General features: G+C 44.0%; 1 protein-coding gene across 3 annotated transcripts in view; it reads right to left on the bottom strand.

The window, feature by feature from the left end:
• Positions 1-15956, bottom strand: part of KIF13B (kinesin family member 13B) — a 119387-nt gene that overhangs the window by 69885 nt on the left and 33546 nt on the right. For 2 of the 3 annotated variants that reach the window (XM_066180122.1, XM_066180124.1), the window contains exons 3-4: positions 2176-2191; positions 616-676 (exon numbers count right to left, since the gene is read on the bottom strand). In XM_066180122.1, the coding sequence (XP_066036219.1) occupies positions 616-676; positions 2176-2191 (77 nt within the window). The remainder of the gene's footprint in view (positions 1-615; positions 677-2175; positions 2192-15956) is intronic. The other variant, XM_066180123.1, reaches the window with a different exon arrangement.

Genomic DNA, 15956 nt, shown 5'->3' with positions numbered 1-15956 from the left:
ACAAGTTCAACTGACCCCAAATTTTAAAGGATAATAACTATGAAACGAATAAATTATAGGAGTGCTAAGTCCAAATACATTTCATATTATACCATAACTATGTGCCAAAATGCATTATAATAACACATAGAAAACTTTTAATTGAATACATTACACATTCCCACTAAAGCATCTGAATTCTCATACACTTAAATGAAATTAGGCTTTTGTTAATATTCCTTTATTAGGTTTTACTATGATGCTAAAGTCCCATCAGCACTGAAAAACATAAAATTACATCTAACAGCGCTCCTTAAAAGAAATAAATTAATTTGATGCATTTAAAATGATGGAGTTGGAGCAGTATTTTAAATAAAGCTGTAAACAGGAGTAAAGCATCATTGTGCTGGGTTTCTCCACTCTCTGCACTGCAAAGGGGCGGCAGTGCCCATTGCTATTGTCATCTTTAGAGAAAAGAAACTGGAATGATTGAAGAGTTCCCTTTTCCTGTTGACAGCAGCCAGTCATAGAGGGGACAGCACTTTGTGCCATATGGCCTGTGCCCTGCAGCAAGGACTGTATTTTAATCAGATCACTCCCACTTGAAGACAAACAAGCCACAGTAAATATTATTACCTGCATATTTTTCTTTGACAGATTCATCCATAGACCAAAAGCAGTGATCATATGCAAACACCTGCAGGGAAACAACCAGGACACCTTAGAGCAGCTGCTGCCAAATCCAACACGTTATTCACATTCTGACATTCCGAACTCAACACACATTCCCACTGAACTCCTTATTTTCTAGGAGTTTGAAGCCTAAACAAGCACTTCATTTTCCTGTATGCTTTTATTTGTTCCTTGTTTCTATTTGTTCCTTTCTGTGCCAACCCGACTCCCCACTCTCCATGTGCCAACCCAGTGGATGTCAAGGACCTCTCCACTTCTCCCTCCAAACCCATCCTTGCAATTCGTTTTTCACCAGAGTTTCTCTTTTGCAAACTGACAGATGTCCTCTAGCTCTTTCTGCCTCCCATCTCCCCGTGCCTCTTGTCTGCATAAATTAAAAACAAGCCTTAGGGTAGGAAGCTCTTTCCATACAAGAGGAGTATGTATTTATTTACATCCCATGACAAACCAAAGCAGCCATCAAAGTCTAATATTTGCAAAGAACAATAGAAATCAAATCAGTTTTATCATGAAAAGAGAAGCACTACAGTATTTTTAATAGATAACTTTCAATTTTGCCATAAATCCATCGAAAGGTCCACAGGCACCTTTCGTCCTGAAAGATGACCTGAAATAATAGAATGTGTATTTTGGGACAGATGTTTGCAAAAGCAGCTCCCCTGGGTATGTATCTGCAAGGAAAAATATTAATTAGGGTAATGTCTGACCTACATTCACACGGGCAAAATTTATTCTGAAGGATGTAGGAAAAGGGAAGTGCAATGTGGGGCTCTCTGGCTGTGGATTTCCCCTCTAAGCTTAATGGGAGCTGCTCTTTCCCCTTTGGATGTCCTGCATTGTTACGTTGCTGACTACCAACATTTATGAAAATGCTTAACACGGCAAAATCCTTGAAATTTAAATAACTTATCTTCAAAAATACATTGTTTTTCCCCCCCATACTACACTGATGTATCAGCATCAAGAGATAAAGTAGTTATTTTATGTCCCCTAACAGAGGCAAGAACAACTTGTGTATTAAAAATTAAGGTGCTTTTTTTTCTTCCTTTTGAATTCGTTTTACAGCTAAACATATTATTAAAGCATCCCAAGCCTTCAGAACATTTAGTAAAACACCACTGGCTGTATGAGCACATCCATGGAGCTGAACCCTGATATGCCAGGGCAGAGCCTTCGGAACAAGCACAAAGTCACGGGACCATAAAAACAAAATGAGTTTGCTTTAACACAAGTACCAGAAAACGCTTTTAAAAAGCCCACAAAGAACAAATATCCTCCATTCAGAGCCTGCAGTGCTGAGTGTGGATGTTCTCATTTGTTCCTCTGACTCATTTCTTGGCACGGGCTGTACAAAGCATTTCTGCAGCAAGGAGATGCTTCGAGTTTCTTACTCAGCAGCTGATCAGCCACAGAGCTCTGCAAAAATGCTTTTAATATTTGGATAACCCAAGAGAGAGCAAGTGAGAGGACAACTCTCACACACTGATAAAAGCCCTTCCTTACCTTTGGGTGAGTCCTGCTGTTCCCCAAGGCATCGGGAGTGGAAAGGATTTGGTACAAGGTCAAGGGAAGAAAAAAAAAAAAGACAAAAGAAAAACAAGGACTGTTAGTTGTAGTGATTTTAGCTTAACCGTGCTATCAATTATCACTGGAATGCTGTATTTAAAAAGCTCATTTCTCTCCTCAGATCTCTCCTTGCTTACAGATCCCAAGTCATTTGATAAACCCTTTTAGGGGCAAGATTTGAGACGCTGCGCAGAGTAGATTTAAAATTCAAAGCCACTGATTTTCCTCATGCTGCATCTCTTCCTCATTCTCTCACAGGTTTATTTTTCTTGTAACACCTCTCCCTCTCTCTGGGTGTCATTGCCTCTTAAAAACAAAGTACCCAAGCAACATAAAACTTTCCAAAACCACTTGAACAGGAACTTCAGGAGTGTTATTCAAGAGGAAATTTCAGAGTCCAGCCCTTGGGCTTGCCCAACCCAGCTCTCTCTGGTTGCTGGGACAGCAGAGCAAACATTTGCTTCCCCAAAAGAATGAGCAGAGAACAGCAATTCCTCTACTCTGTTATGTGCAGAATTTAAAAGTTTGGGGGTTTTTTGTTTGTTATTTTTTAAGCAAGTACAAAATTACTGGAGTGACCTTTAAAATACCAGCACGGCCTCAGACGATGACTGCAGGTTACGCAGCCTCCCCACATCAGAGGCTGGAGAAAAGCAGTAAACACACAACAAGCCACTGATACTCCCCTTGTCCTGGACCTTCCAAATGACATTAGGAAACTCTTGACATCAGCAACGAGTAAAGTCTTGTGACAAGCAACACTGATTTCTTTTGAACAGAGCAGGAGAAAGACATGGGAGCCATACAGGATTACCCTCAGAGCTCCCGCTGCTCACAGGGCTTGAGAAGAGAGTTTAAAAATAGTAATTTCTGAGCATTGTCTCTCAAAAACTATTATTTATTACGCATATCCATCACCTCTTTTTACTCCTGCCTGGATCTACTGCGTGTATCTGTTTGACAGAAGAGGAATGATGGGCACCTGGGAGAGCAGGACGATTATTAAAGTCAAGGTCACCCCATGCCACAGGGTCATCCAAGTCAGCAGTGGCAACATGACCCCTTTTCCTCTGCCATCTGGCTTAGCTGGAATAAAGGTTCTCTCCAGGCCCTTGGCAGCAAGCTTGGTGTAGACTCTCAGCTGTCGCTCCTGGGTGGATTTTATTGAGGGAAATCGCCTTCACTGGGACTTTGATCCAGACACAGAAGACTCCAGCGAGCCCCTCTGGATCCCTCTTGGAGAGACACAGGAGCATTTTCATGGCTTTCTGTGCCCTGAAATGCTCATGGAGCACTTTGCTGCAGGACTTCACTGGAAACCGCTTTTAGGGAAGCTCTGCTTACAGGGCAGGTTAATTACTGTTCCTACAACATTCTCCTTGTAAAACACAGGCAACAGCAAGCCTGGATACAGAGTCTGAGTTTAGCACTCCAGAGATGTGACACTGCCCTGCTCACATTCCCCAACCCAATTCCAAGGCAGGATTACATTGCAACAACCCAGCTGATCTGCCCAGCCCTCAATATAGGGCATATTGCTGAGTATTTGGGTTAAAGCAGCCATAAGTATATAATCTGAGAAGTTCTATCACAGATAGAGTTTTAAGACGATGGATTACACAGGGCTATGTATCACCAAGCTTAACTTAAGACCTTTAGTCTGAACTAAGTATCTCATTTTCTGAAGGGCTGCACAAACACACAAACCCAGGTCTTGGGTCTTGCTTAATCCTAATGTGAGGGAACAGAAGCCCCACAAAACCCAGCATTTGGGATACAGCACAGCTACACGAGAGCTGCAGCTTGTTTGATGTACTTTTGACCATGAAGAGAATAAATGGGACAAACGTTTCCCCAAGGAAAGCATTAAGGGTGCAGCCTACATCACGCAGCATTGTGCTGTGCACATATGAGCCCATTAAAGCTGCAGCTGCGTGCTGGGCCCAGAAACCCATGAAAAGATTTTCAGCCTGATTCAAAATCCCCTGGGAAATGAATAGATGGGGAAATAGAGCACCCACAGCAGGCTGGCTGGCTGCAAGGACACGCTGGGAGTGCTGGGTGTTCACACCTAAGTGCTCCCATGCCAGAGATGAGGAAAAGGTAAAAATACCAAGAACAGCATCACCCATGCAGCAGGGAAGGATCCTCCACAACAAAACACACATGACAGGAACACCTGCAAAGCACAGGGAGGTGACTTTCCCCCTTTACTCTGCTCCTGTCAGACCCCACCTGGAATGCTGCACACAGTTCTGGTGTCCCCAACCAGAACATTCCACACCTCCCCAACCTGGTGTGGGAAGGACATGGAACTGGTGGAGCCAAGTCCAGAGGAGGCCATGGGGTTCGTAAGACACTGGAGCACCTCCCCTGAGGAGACAGGCTGGGGAAATTCAGGGTGTTCAGCCTGGAAAAGGTCGTGTAGAGACCTCACAACACCTTCCAGTGTCTGAAATGCGACAGGGAAGCTGGAGAGGGATCGTTCATCAGGAACTGGAGTGACAGGACAAGGGAGAATGGGTTCAAATGGGAAGAGGGGAAATTTAGGTTAGACATCTGGAAGGAATTGTGCCCTGTGAGGATGGGGAGGACCTGGCACAGAGAAGCTTCCAGGGATGAAGCAGCCACAGCTTCTCTGGGCAATCTGTACCAAGGCCTTCTCACCATCACAGCCAGGAGTTCCTTCCCAATATCCCAGCTATCCCTGCCCTCTGGCAGTGGGAAGCCATTCCCTGTGTCCTGTCCTTCCACCCCTTGTCCCAAGTCCCTCTCCATCCCCAAGGATGCTGCCACTCCAAGGTGCAGGCACAGCTCCTTGGCTCACAGCCAAAACTTCACATCTATCTTGGATACAGCAGCAGCATCCAAGGCAGAGCAGGAAAACTTATCTTTTAGCCACTGAAGGATGTCACCGAGATGCTTCCAGCTACTTGTCTTCACTTGTATCCAGCCCGACAGGAATTTGCCAACTCCCTTCTTTTATCTCTTCTCAGCTCAATGTCAAACAGAAGTAGGGAAACTCCAACATATCTAACTTAATTCTAAAACTAAAAAAGGAGGAAGACTACACTGAAACAACACCCTACATTTAACACTGTTTTATTTGTTGCGGGAAATTGCAATGAGACAATCTTTACTGTCTTTTCCAAGTCAAATCATTCAGTATTTCCATGAATTTATCCTGCTGTTTTGAGAGTGAATGAAGACATGGAGCTCAGGTAATAATTTCTATTTACCTCTTACACAGTGTAAATGTGTCCTGATCAAGCTTCTTGTTTAAGACACACGTGCTTTTCTATGAATATTCTGGTGGTTCCACAGATCTCAAGCACAATGTAAAAATATGAGTAAAATCAGAGCAGGTCCCAGCTGAGACCAACAGCGTATGTGCAACACCACTACTCCTTCGTTTTTTAAACAGAATAATTAAATTAGGCATTCAACCACAATAAACTGTTCAGCCATAGTTATTAGCGGCATCTTAGTAACACCCAGTTTTTCCATGTTCAAAAGGGGAAGGAAGGTTTAGTGAGCTTAAGTGTATTTCAGATTGTGCAAATGTTGAGGAGGGAAAACACCCCAGCAGAGGAGCAGAGGTGAACCCTGGCTGGGGAGAAGAGAGCTCAGCCCTTATCTCTTCTGTCTGGCTGAGCCCACAGCTCCCAGATAGCAGCCAGCTGGCAAATCAACACATGCTCTAAATCAGTCACAGCACATCTCGCCTCTTGTCTAAATCAGAAACAGGCAGATGGGGCAAAGGGAGGAGAAAGGTGGGAGGTGGCAAGGCAGGAAGCAGGGGAAAGAGCTCCAGGAGCTCTAGGACAGGAGCTGACATGCCAGGCACGGTTTTCTTCTCCATATTTTTTTGGAAAAAGAACGTTTCCTGTGGCAACGGCAACTGCAACAACATCCAAACTGTACATTTGAGTGATACTGCCAAGTGGCACAAGGCTATGCTGGATTTATGGAATTGAAAAGTAACCTTTTGTGATTTTCAGAAGCTTCTGGACGAACAATATAATATAAATTTGAGGGTTAGAAAAAAGAAAAAAAGAGAGGCAATAATTCCAACTATGAATCAGGAAAGTCTCAGCAAGTCTCTCCAGAAATTCTTACTGCTTTCCACTTTCAATCTTCCATAACCCTTGCAAAAACAAGTATATCAAATTCCAGTGTAATTACTGCTATTTTATGCCTTTCAGCAGAAACTGTCCAGCATAAACTCTAGAAAGCAGCTAAAAATGCAGCTAGAAAAAGAAATTAATGGGGAAAAACTCCTTGGGGTTTACAAGTGAAAAGGTGTCAGTGTCTCCCAGATATTCTAAGGCCACATCTTTATCTCCCCAGCTGGCTTAAAAAAATACTATTATTAAAAATAAAGTAGACATGATGGGCAACAGTAATTTGCTCTTTGGATCCGGTCATTCTGGAATTCTGGGGTTTTATTAATAAGCTGTTGCAGATAGAAGCTCTATAATAACTATCCTAGGTTCTGACAGACACAACAGCATCCTTTACCAATATTCCATGAAATCAAAGAACTGAAGTTACACTGGGCAGAGTTTGTCACCCCCTCAGATCTTTCCTTCCTTTCTTTCCCTGTTTAAGCGTGGCTCAAAATAGCACTGGTATGGAAAACCCTGAATCACAATTCCTTTTGTGGCTCCTGTACAGTGTTTTCATGGAATCACAGGATGGTTTGGGTTGGAAGGGACCTTAAAGATCATCCTGTTGCAATCCTGTGCCCCTGGCAGCAATACCTTCCACTGGAATGAAAGGTGTTTTCCCTTGTTCCTCTTCACTCACCTGCCATGAGCTTCCCCACCCAAACCCAGCAGAGCCAGGAGCACCTCAGGAACATCAAATATCCTGTTCCCAGCACCTCAGCACACAGCTGTGCTGAGCAAACGAGGCTCTGTTTGAAAAGCAGTGGGTTAAAACATAATGGATTTCATGGACTGAAGAGTTCCTCAAGAAAACTCATCCTTCAAGACAAGGCTTTTGAGTCTTGAGGGTGTTTGGGCACTGCCCAGGCTCCCCAGGGAATTGTCACATTCCCGAGGCTGCCGGAGCTTCAGGAGCATTTGGACCAAGCTCTCAGGGTTGGGGTGGGATTGTTGGGGTGTCTGTGGAGGGCCAGGGGTTGGACTGGATGATCCTGGTGGGTTCCTTCCAGCTCAGGATTTTCAATAATTTTACGACCCCTGGCTATGTCTGAGAGGGCAAATATTGGGTGTAGATAAGAGGACTTGCTCTCAGTGCCTCGGCATTAGACACCTGCCTGAAGGGGAGATGGGATTTAACACCCCAGAGTCTTTTACTCTGAAGTAACTTATGATTTCCAAGCTTTCCTATCCTTCACTGTACTACAGGACCTTCCTAGAGTGGAGAAGCTGGTAAGTGGAGCAGGAATTACTCAAAAGCTCAGCACCAGCAAGTCTCGAGGCCTTGCAGCAGATGCAAAGGAGGCACCAAAAAAAAAAAAAAAAATCAGGAAGATCTTGGATTTGTTTGAAGTTTGGGAGCCCAGTTATCTTTCTGAAGCAGATTCTTTAATTGGTAGCTTGTGTGGGTTGGGTTTTTTTTTTTTCCCCTGTATGAATAAAGGACTCAGAATGGAGTATTTTGAAGAGCCAGCACTGCAGTGGTCAGAGTTTTATTGTTTAAATTTCAGCTGCAGAATTTCTTTTATGGCATAAAAAAATCACCAGCCAATCGTGAAGTAAAATGCAGAGAATAGATTGAGTGATTTTACTAACAGAGACATAACTGAAAGACAGCAGTATGACAGCTGATAATAAAAATTAGAATTCTTTGAGAAGCTGTTTCCTCTCCTTCTGCCTATCAGATGAATACAACCTGCAATCCATTTTGCTGCTGCCAGGTGTATACAATGAGAGGAAAAGTCAACTAAATCAAGTCTGATCACTTCAAGCCTATCCTATGATACACACAAATCCATTTTCACAGAGTATTTCAGATTGTAAAGCGCTTAACATAGTTGGGTTTCACAACTGTTAAACAGTTTACAAATATTTTTACCTCATTTTTACAGGCAGGCCAAGTGGCATCAAAATGCTGAGGCCCACTCAACTCCAATTTTTGATGATGTCCTGCAATTAATATTTTTCTTACAGTCTCATTTTTACTTCCACGACAATACTGAGTTCTCTGGGAGAAAACCACACATTTGAGCAAAAACCATTTTTTTGCAATCAGAAACAGCCTCTTTAAAACAAAATCCCCAAATACATTAAAAAAACAACAACAACAACAAAAAAAAAACAACCAAACAAAAAAAAAAACCCAAACCTGTGAAAGAGCATACACAGTTCAAAGCCTAAACTTGTGTAGCTAAAAGGAACAAAGGTAACCACTGTTCCTTGGAAAATTCCTCCAGAGCTCCAAGGCATTCCAGGCGTAGTTGGCGGTTACTTAGTTTCTACTGACAAAACTAATTTTTGCCAGCTCACTCAAAACAATTAAAAAAAAAAAAAAAGCCAAAAAAAAAAAAAGAAAAAAGAAGAAAAAAAAGCACCCCAAGGTTGAGCAGCAGCTTTGTGGGTTTGGGATATTTTGTACTTGGGGCTAAATTTTCTGTATTGTTGGTACAATAATCTGCTTAGTCCTGACCACATTCAAGCAGAGCATGGATCCCATAAAGCTGGTGTTATGACAAGGGGATTACAACTTTATCCTTTTGTTTGTAAATACTCAGATGTCAGGACACTATTGTGCTCTAGAGAATGTTTGGTGAACAGCCAGTCCTCAAACTTTCAATTACTATTGTGAATTACAGTATTATTTAATGAAGTGGGCTGTAGCTACCTTTTTATAATCATGTGAGAGAGGGAAAAAGCCTCCTTAGGATGTGGCAGATTTTTAACTCCTCAAGGAGATCCCAAATGGAAAACGATGGCAAGTGGAGCAGCATGTACAGGAAAATATACAATATGTGGCTATCTCGTCTGCAACATCAACAACTCAGCATTCACATCCAGGATAACCTTTAGCCAAGCCACTGGCATGCAGGATTAATCCCAGAATGATCTCCTGGGCACTATGGAAAGCCAAGGATTGGCACTAAAAGGCATTTAATCCCTGAAGGGGTATTTCAAGAACTCTCTCAGGTCCACCAAGAGTGGCTTTCCACCTTTGATAGATCACTCAGTTGTATTATCAAATCCATAAAATCTTTAGAGCATCTACCTTAGACCAGTTTGAGTCTGTCTGACTTCCTTGAAAACACAAATGAAACAACCAGAATCACTTTGAAAGAGAGTTGATTTTCACATGGACTCTGCAACATTTACACAACTACCTAAATACGAATGTGTGCACCCAATATCCCTCGGAGAAAGAAGAATCTCAGAACAGTTTGGGTTAGATGACACCTGAAACCTCATCCAGTGCCACCCCTGCCATGGGCAGGGACACCTTCCACTGTCCCAGGTTGCTCCAAGCCCCATCCAACCTGGCCTTGGACACTTCCAGGGAACCAGGGGCAGCCACAGCTTCTCTGGGCACCCTGTTCCAGGGCCACACCACCCTCACAGGGAAGAATTTCTTCCCAAAATCTTCTTGAGTCCCTCTCTGTTTCAAACGAGAAGGAGAGAAGGAGAGAGAAAGAAGGCGAGAGAAGGCGAGAGAAGGCGAGAGAAGGCGAGAGAAGGCGAGAGAAGGCGAGAGAAGGCGAGAGAAGGCGAGAGAAGGCGAGAGAAGGCGAGAGAAGGCGAGAGAAGGCGAGAGAAGGCGAGAGAAGGCGAGAGAAGGCGAGAGAAGGCGAGAGAAGGCGAGAGAAGGCGAGAGAAGGCGAGAGAAGGCGAGAGAAGGCGAGAGAAGGCGAGAGAAGGCGAGAGAAGGCGAGAGAAGGCGAGAGAAGGCGAGAGAAGGCGAGAGAAGGCGAGAGAAGGCGAGAGAAGGCGAGAGAAGGCGAGAGAAGGCGAGAGAAGGCGAGAGAAGGAAAAAAAAGAGAGAAAAAAAAAAACCCCAAACAATAAGAGAGAGAGAGAGAAGAAAGAAAAGAAGAGGGAAAAAAAGAGAGAAAAAAAGGAGACATTTGCAGGAGTACAAAGGGATCCACAGCCGTGCAGGCTCCAGAGCAGCCCACAAGCTCTTCACCCCCGTATTAATCAATCAGTGCACACTAAGGAAATTACTGCACGCACTCATCAACTCAGAGAAACAAATGCCTCACCAAGAGCATTCTGAAAATATTGGTAAAGATTTCTATTTCTTTTAAATAAGCACTAACTCCCTCCAAGCACACATGTGTAGAAGAGGTGTCTCTGAGTACTTGCTACCCTAATTCCCCATCTGCTCTCGTACTGAATTACTGACACCATGAAACAGCTCTGTACTCTTGACACCTGATATTCGACATTTTCCGGCATCCCCAGAGAACTTTCAGTCATTTATCTCATGACTCTCCAGGCAATTTGTCTTAGATAATCACAGACGCAACCTGGGAGACACCTTCCAGCCCCGAGGCCTAAGTAAGAAGTCCAATTGCTTCCTTCACTTTCTTTTTTGGTTCCACAGGTCTGCCTTGTGCTCCAGTGGAGAGCACCACCTTCCCCTCTTTGGACTTGGTTCTCCAACTTCTTCAACACATCCACCAGGCATTAAGCAAGTAGGAAACGTTGCAAGTGGCAGCAGTTCAAAAGAGAACATTGCTGTGGCCACATTCTGTAAAGAAATCAAGCTTGATGGTGTGGTTTGTGCATGCACAGGGCTTTTACAAGGTCGGGAACTTCACTGGGTGCAGTAGCCAGTCACTTTCTGAATCTTGATGCGATTTCAGCACCTCTGTATCTCCAGCTGATGAAGATGGGACACACACAGTGCCAAAATTCATACCTCAGAGTAATTTCCAGTGCCTCCAGAAGCAGATGCCTGCTAAGCACAGTGTTATTCTCATGTGGTAAAGTCTATTCATGGCCTGTTTTGGATCCAGCTTCAAATGAGGGATTCGAGCAGTATTTAAAATACACACTGAAAACCACAAATGACATTGGTCTAATGGCGGCTGGGGAGGAGGAAGAAGATAAGAGCTGTGAGCAAGAAGGGCTGGTCATTAGCATAAAAAAGTGATTTGTCTTGGCTCCACTGCTGAGTAACCACCTGAATTTCCCCACTTCAGCACATCCATGTTCCATAGTCACAGTGATAACCCAGAGGCTGTTGCACAAGACCTGGGCACTCTCAACCCAAACCCTTCATCAGCATCCAAGGAGCCTGGGAGGTGAAAAGAACAGCACAACTCATCTGAACCATGATGCAAACGACAATAGCAGCTTGTCAAGGCACTGGCATCTCAAAAAGAGCACTTCAACAAAAGCCTGACATGTATTAGAAGCCTCAAACATTCAGCTACAGTAGAATTAGTGTTTAGGTGTCTTAAAAAAGAATGATGTCACGCTGCCTTACTCTTCCCAAGAGCACACACTCTGTACCCTCCCTGATCAATGCTGTTCATATTCCTCCAACCCATTTAAGACAACCTGACTGACGGATGGAGATAAGGAAGCAGGCAGCGATCAATACCCTTATCACCACCCCCGGAGAGATCTACCAGATGCAGAGACGTGGTGCTCAGGTACATGTTTTAATGGTGGGCTTGGCAGAGCTGGGCTAATGGGTTGGACTCCATGATTTCAATGGTCTGTTCCAACCTAAACAATTCCACAATTCTATTATTCCAATTTCTTCCCAATATCCCATCGATCTCCAGAAATCTCACTACAGGAGTACCTGGCATGAGGAAATAAATACAAACTTTGTCCCAAAGAAAGCAAGAAAGAACTCCTTTCCAGGGTAACGTTTTTGAACCAAGCTCTCTTCTGGCTGACCTAGAAAAGCAATCCTTATCCTCAGTGTACAACTCCAATCAGCTGTTTTTCCTTCCCAGCATGAGGATGAGAAATAAGCTATAATTGACCTGTTTGCTGAGAAGCAAAGGGAAAATACAGCATATTATGAAAATTACAAACAAGCCTTCACCATGACAGCTCGGCTCCCATGTCCTGTATCTGCCCTGCTAATGGCTCCAGACTGCTGAAAAAAATGTCAGAGCGCTCTAGGCAGAATTAAATATTTGCTTAAGCCTAGAACTGCATTAAAGTGAACAGATCTGCACTGAGAACTTGTTCTGAAGACAAAAAATAACATCTTTGGAGAGAGAAGGAAAGCGAGACCCCAGAAATATAGATTTCTTCATTATTTGGTGGAAAAAGCCCAATTATTTCTACCTAAATAGGTGTTGCTGGTTCACTGTAGCATTCCTCTGCACCCTAAATTTCCCCAAATCATCTTTTGGCCACATGATGAACCTACCCATCTGCTTTGCCCATTTTTCTCCCTCCTACCTCAGCAAATGGCTGTGGTCATTTTTAAGCATAGGAAACATTTTGTGAACTATTCTTGAGTCAACACACTCCAGAACTATTTCAAAGCACTGCAGTTCTTTCACGCCCATTGAAAGCTCTCATTTGGGCAATCAGATAATCCTGAAGAACTTAATGAGGAAGATAATTTTGAATACCCCTTTATTCCTTACTTCTTGCTCCAATGATAGTTATCCTAGTGTACAAACAACTCTTTCACTAAACACTTGTACCAACAGCCAGCACCCCAAAAACCAACGTGGCAGCTGCTGAAGGGCTTGTTCATTACTGCTGCTGATTTATTCATGCAGGGGAAAATAGGAATCAGGAACAGGCAGCAGCAGAGGAGTGTGACTGGTGGGACCAAGCGCAGGAGCTACAACGTCCAGAGTGCAAAACCATCTGGCCCCAAATTAATTCAGAAGTGAACTAGCTGGAAAAGGCACTGAAACTGGGCTTGGTGAAGCTAGACATCATTTTTGGCTGACAAACATTCTTCCAGAGACTATGGCCTGCAGGGCTGTAAGGAGCAATCAGGGATTAAGTTATCATTTCATGCTCTGGCAGCAGAACGCAGATATTTAACAAGGTGAAACACGCACCACGCACCATCACTTATCCCTTTCAGCCACGTAAATTGTGTCAGACTCAATCCCACCATGCACTTTCCCCTGCCAACCAACCTCCTGGACCTGGATCCTGGCCAGGCTGGCTTTTGCCAACCCTCATGTTGTCCCAGGGCAGGGCAGAGAAGTGTTTGCAAGGAGGATGCAATTCCCACCCTCGGGCAGACTGCCGGGAGACTGCTCCTGGTGCTCCAGGATCAGACAAGGCTTCTAAAAAGTGCAAACACGAGTCCTCTGGTCTATCATCAACTTTTATCACTAATCTTTTGCAGTGCCTAAAGTGAAGGAGGGATGCAGGGCCTTTAGCCATGAGATGAGAACTTAAGCTCTGCAGGTTGCCAGCAGATTTTCCAAGGGAATTCAGGTAAAACCCAGGAGCTCTGGCAGCAAATCTTTCCCCAGCAGCCTCAAAGCACCTACAAGCCAAGGTCAGAGCTGCTGCTGAAAGTGCCACAGCTGCCAACCAGATTTCCTCCTGCCTCACTCTTATCCCTAATTACTTCTAAGAGCTTCCCACAAGCAACACCATGGACTCGCTTCCTGTGCTGCTCTTATTCCCAGAGCTGTTTATCTCCCCAGCATGCCTTCCCTTTTGAAATCCCTTTCAACACCTCTCCCTCAAACAAAAAAAAAAACACCCCAGAAAGGAGACTTAAACCCTTCCATAACGCTGTTTCTGGAGCAAAAGCTTTTCATGGTTGTAGATATTTTTTTAATAAGTCCTTTTCAGGACATTTCACATGTGCTGGGTTACATTCCGTTCAGGCCAATTAAAAGTTCATTGTATGGTCAAGTGCTCCGTGCTGCACAAATGCAGCTCTGTGGCTCTTTAGTACCTTCCCCTCTTAGACAATATAAAGGGGCTGAAAATAGGGAAAATAGCAGAGAACAGGGAATCACAGAGCTGGATAACAAGAAATGATGCCCCAGGGCTGTGTGTGAACGAGTCTCATGTAGTCACTGAGAACAGAATTTTAGGATGGTTTGGAAGGGACCTTTTAAAGGTCATCTCATTCAACATTGCAGATCACCTTCCACTATCCCAGGTTGCTCCAAACCCTGTCCACCCTGACATTGGACACTTCCAGGGATCCAGGGGCAGCCACAGCTTCTCTGGGCAGCCTGTGCCAGGGCCTCACCACCTCTTTAAAAAACCCTTCAGAACTAATCTAAAATGACTTTGCTGCAACTGCAGGACGGATCTAATGCTGTAAATTCAATGCTCCAAAGCTTTTTCCGGACTAAAGCATCTACAATGTCCATCCCAGATGAGGACAACAGTTTTGCTTTTCTGTGATCATCACCATAATAAACTGGTTTTATAGGAAGCCCTAGTGAACAGAGCAATCCATCACCGAGAAACTGGGACCTCTGTGCTGATTCCCACTGCCAGGAATGATAAATACAAAATGGATACTTGGGCATTGAGGAAAATATCAAAATGGATCTGTTCTCATCACCGACCATGTGCTATAGCCCTGCAAAAATACTGCCACCAGTTACTGCTGTCAAAAAGCAATGTAATTAAAGAGAGAAAAACCCCTAATAACCAAGAAAAGCACAATCACATTTCTTTGTTGGGATCTGAGGGAATTTCTCATTTGTACTTCTAAATTCTTCACCTAAACGTGGAATTTTAGAATCATCAGGGTCAGAGAAGACCTCTAAGAGCATTGAGTCCAGCTGTCAACCAGCAGTACCACCACGGTCACCACTAAACCATGTCCCCAAGTGCCACATCATCCAGACTTTTTGGAACACTTCCAGGGATGGTGATTCCACCACTGCCTTGGGCAGCTCGTTCCAATGCTTGACAACTCTTTCCATGAAGAAATTTTCCCTAATGTCTAATCTAAATCTCCTGTGGCACAATCTGAGGCCATTTCCTCTCATTCTGTCACTTGTTACCTGGGAGGAGAGACTGACCCACATCTCACCACAACCTCCTGTCAGGGAGCTGTGCACTTCTGCAACTTCTAAAAATAATCTGCCATCACTACAATACCACAATTACAGCAAATTTTGTATCATCTCTTTCTGAGGGAAATACAGCCTGTGTTCCATGTGAGTTCTGCTCATTTGGGGCACAACACCCTCTGCAGAAAGCTGAAATTCTGGAAGTGTAAAAACCTAAAACAAGATTAAAAAATCAACTCCAACCAAGAATCCGAGCTAATGTTTATCTCCTCACACTGTTCTCTTGTTCCACAGTAGCCACCAGCACCAGACACTTGCTGGCAGCTGGTTTCACTTAAAACTTCTTTTCCTTTTCCAAGGATCTATCTGGAAAACAAATTCTCGTACGTGCCACGTGGAAAAAGAGTTTCATATTTTGTGGTCTCAGTGATTAAAAAGTGTGACAGTTCACGTACACAGCAAAGGAGCCATTAATTTCCCTGAAAAAGAACCACCTAAAGGTGATACCAAATCAACTTGCCAGCTCCTGATGCCAAGTCTGCCTTGCAAAGAAAGTTATTTTTAGCCTGCAAGTGTGAGCTACGCGGCAAGTTGCTGGTATTCATAAACAGGGATGGGATGTGAGGCTTTCATGTGCACTGAACAGAGCCAAAGGATGCTTCCTGCTGAATTCTAGCTTTGAACTCCCAGGCTGCCTGCTGCTCGTCTCTTCTGGCCGAAAAATATCTTGCTTTTAGATGCAACTTGTTGCCTGCTTTTGACTGCGCTTCATCTGGGACAGCACATG

The sequence above is a fragment of the Chamaea fasciata genome, unplaced genomic scaffold (assembly GCF_029207755.1).
Source record: "Chamaea fasciata isolate MVZ Bird 193981 ecotype frontalis unplaced genomic scaffold, bChaFas1.0.hap1 SCAF_3, whole genome shotgun sequence".
Lineage (NCBI taxonomy): Eukaryota > Metazoa > Chordata > Aves > Passeriformes > Sylviidae > Chamaea > Chamaea fasciata.
The sequence above is the reverse complement of the archived record's forward strand: the minus strand, read 5'-3'. Positions and strand labels throughout refer to the sequence as shown.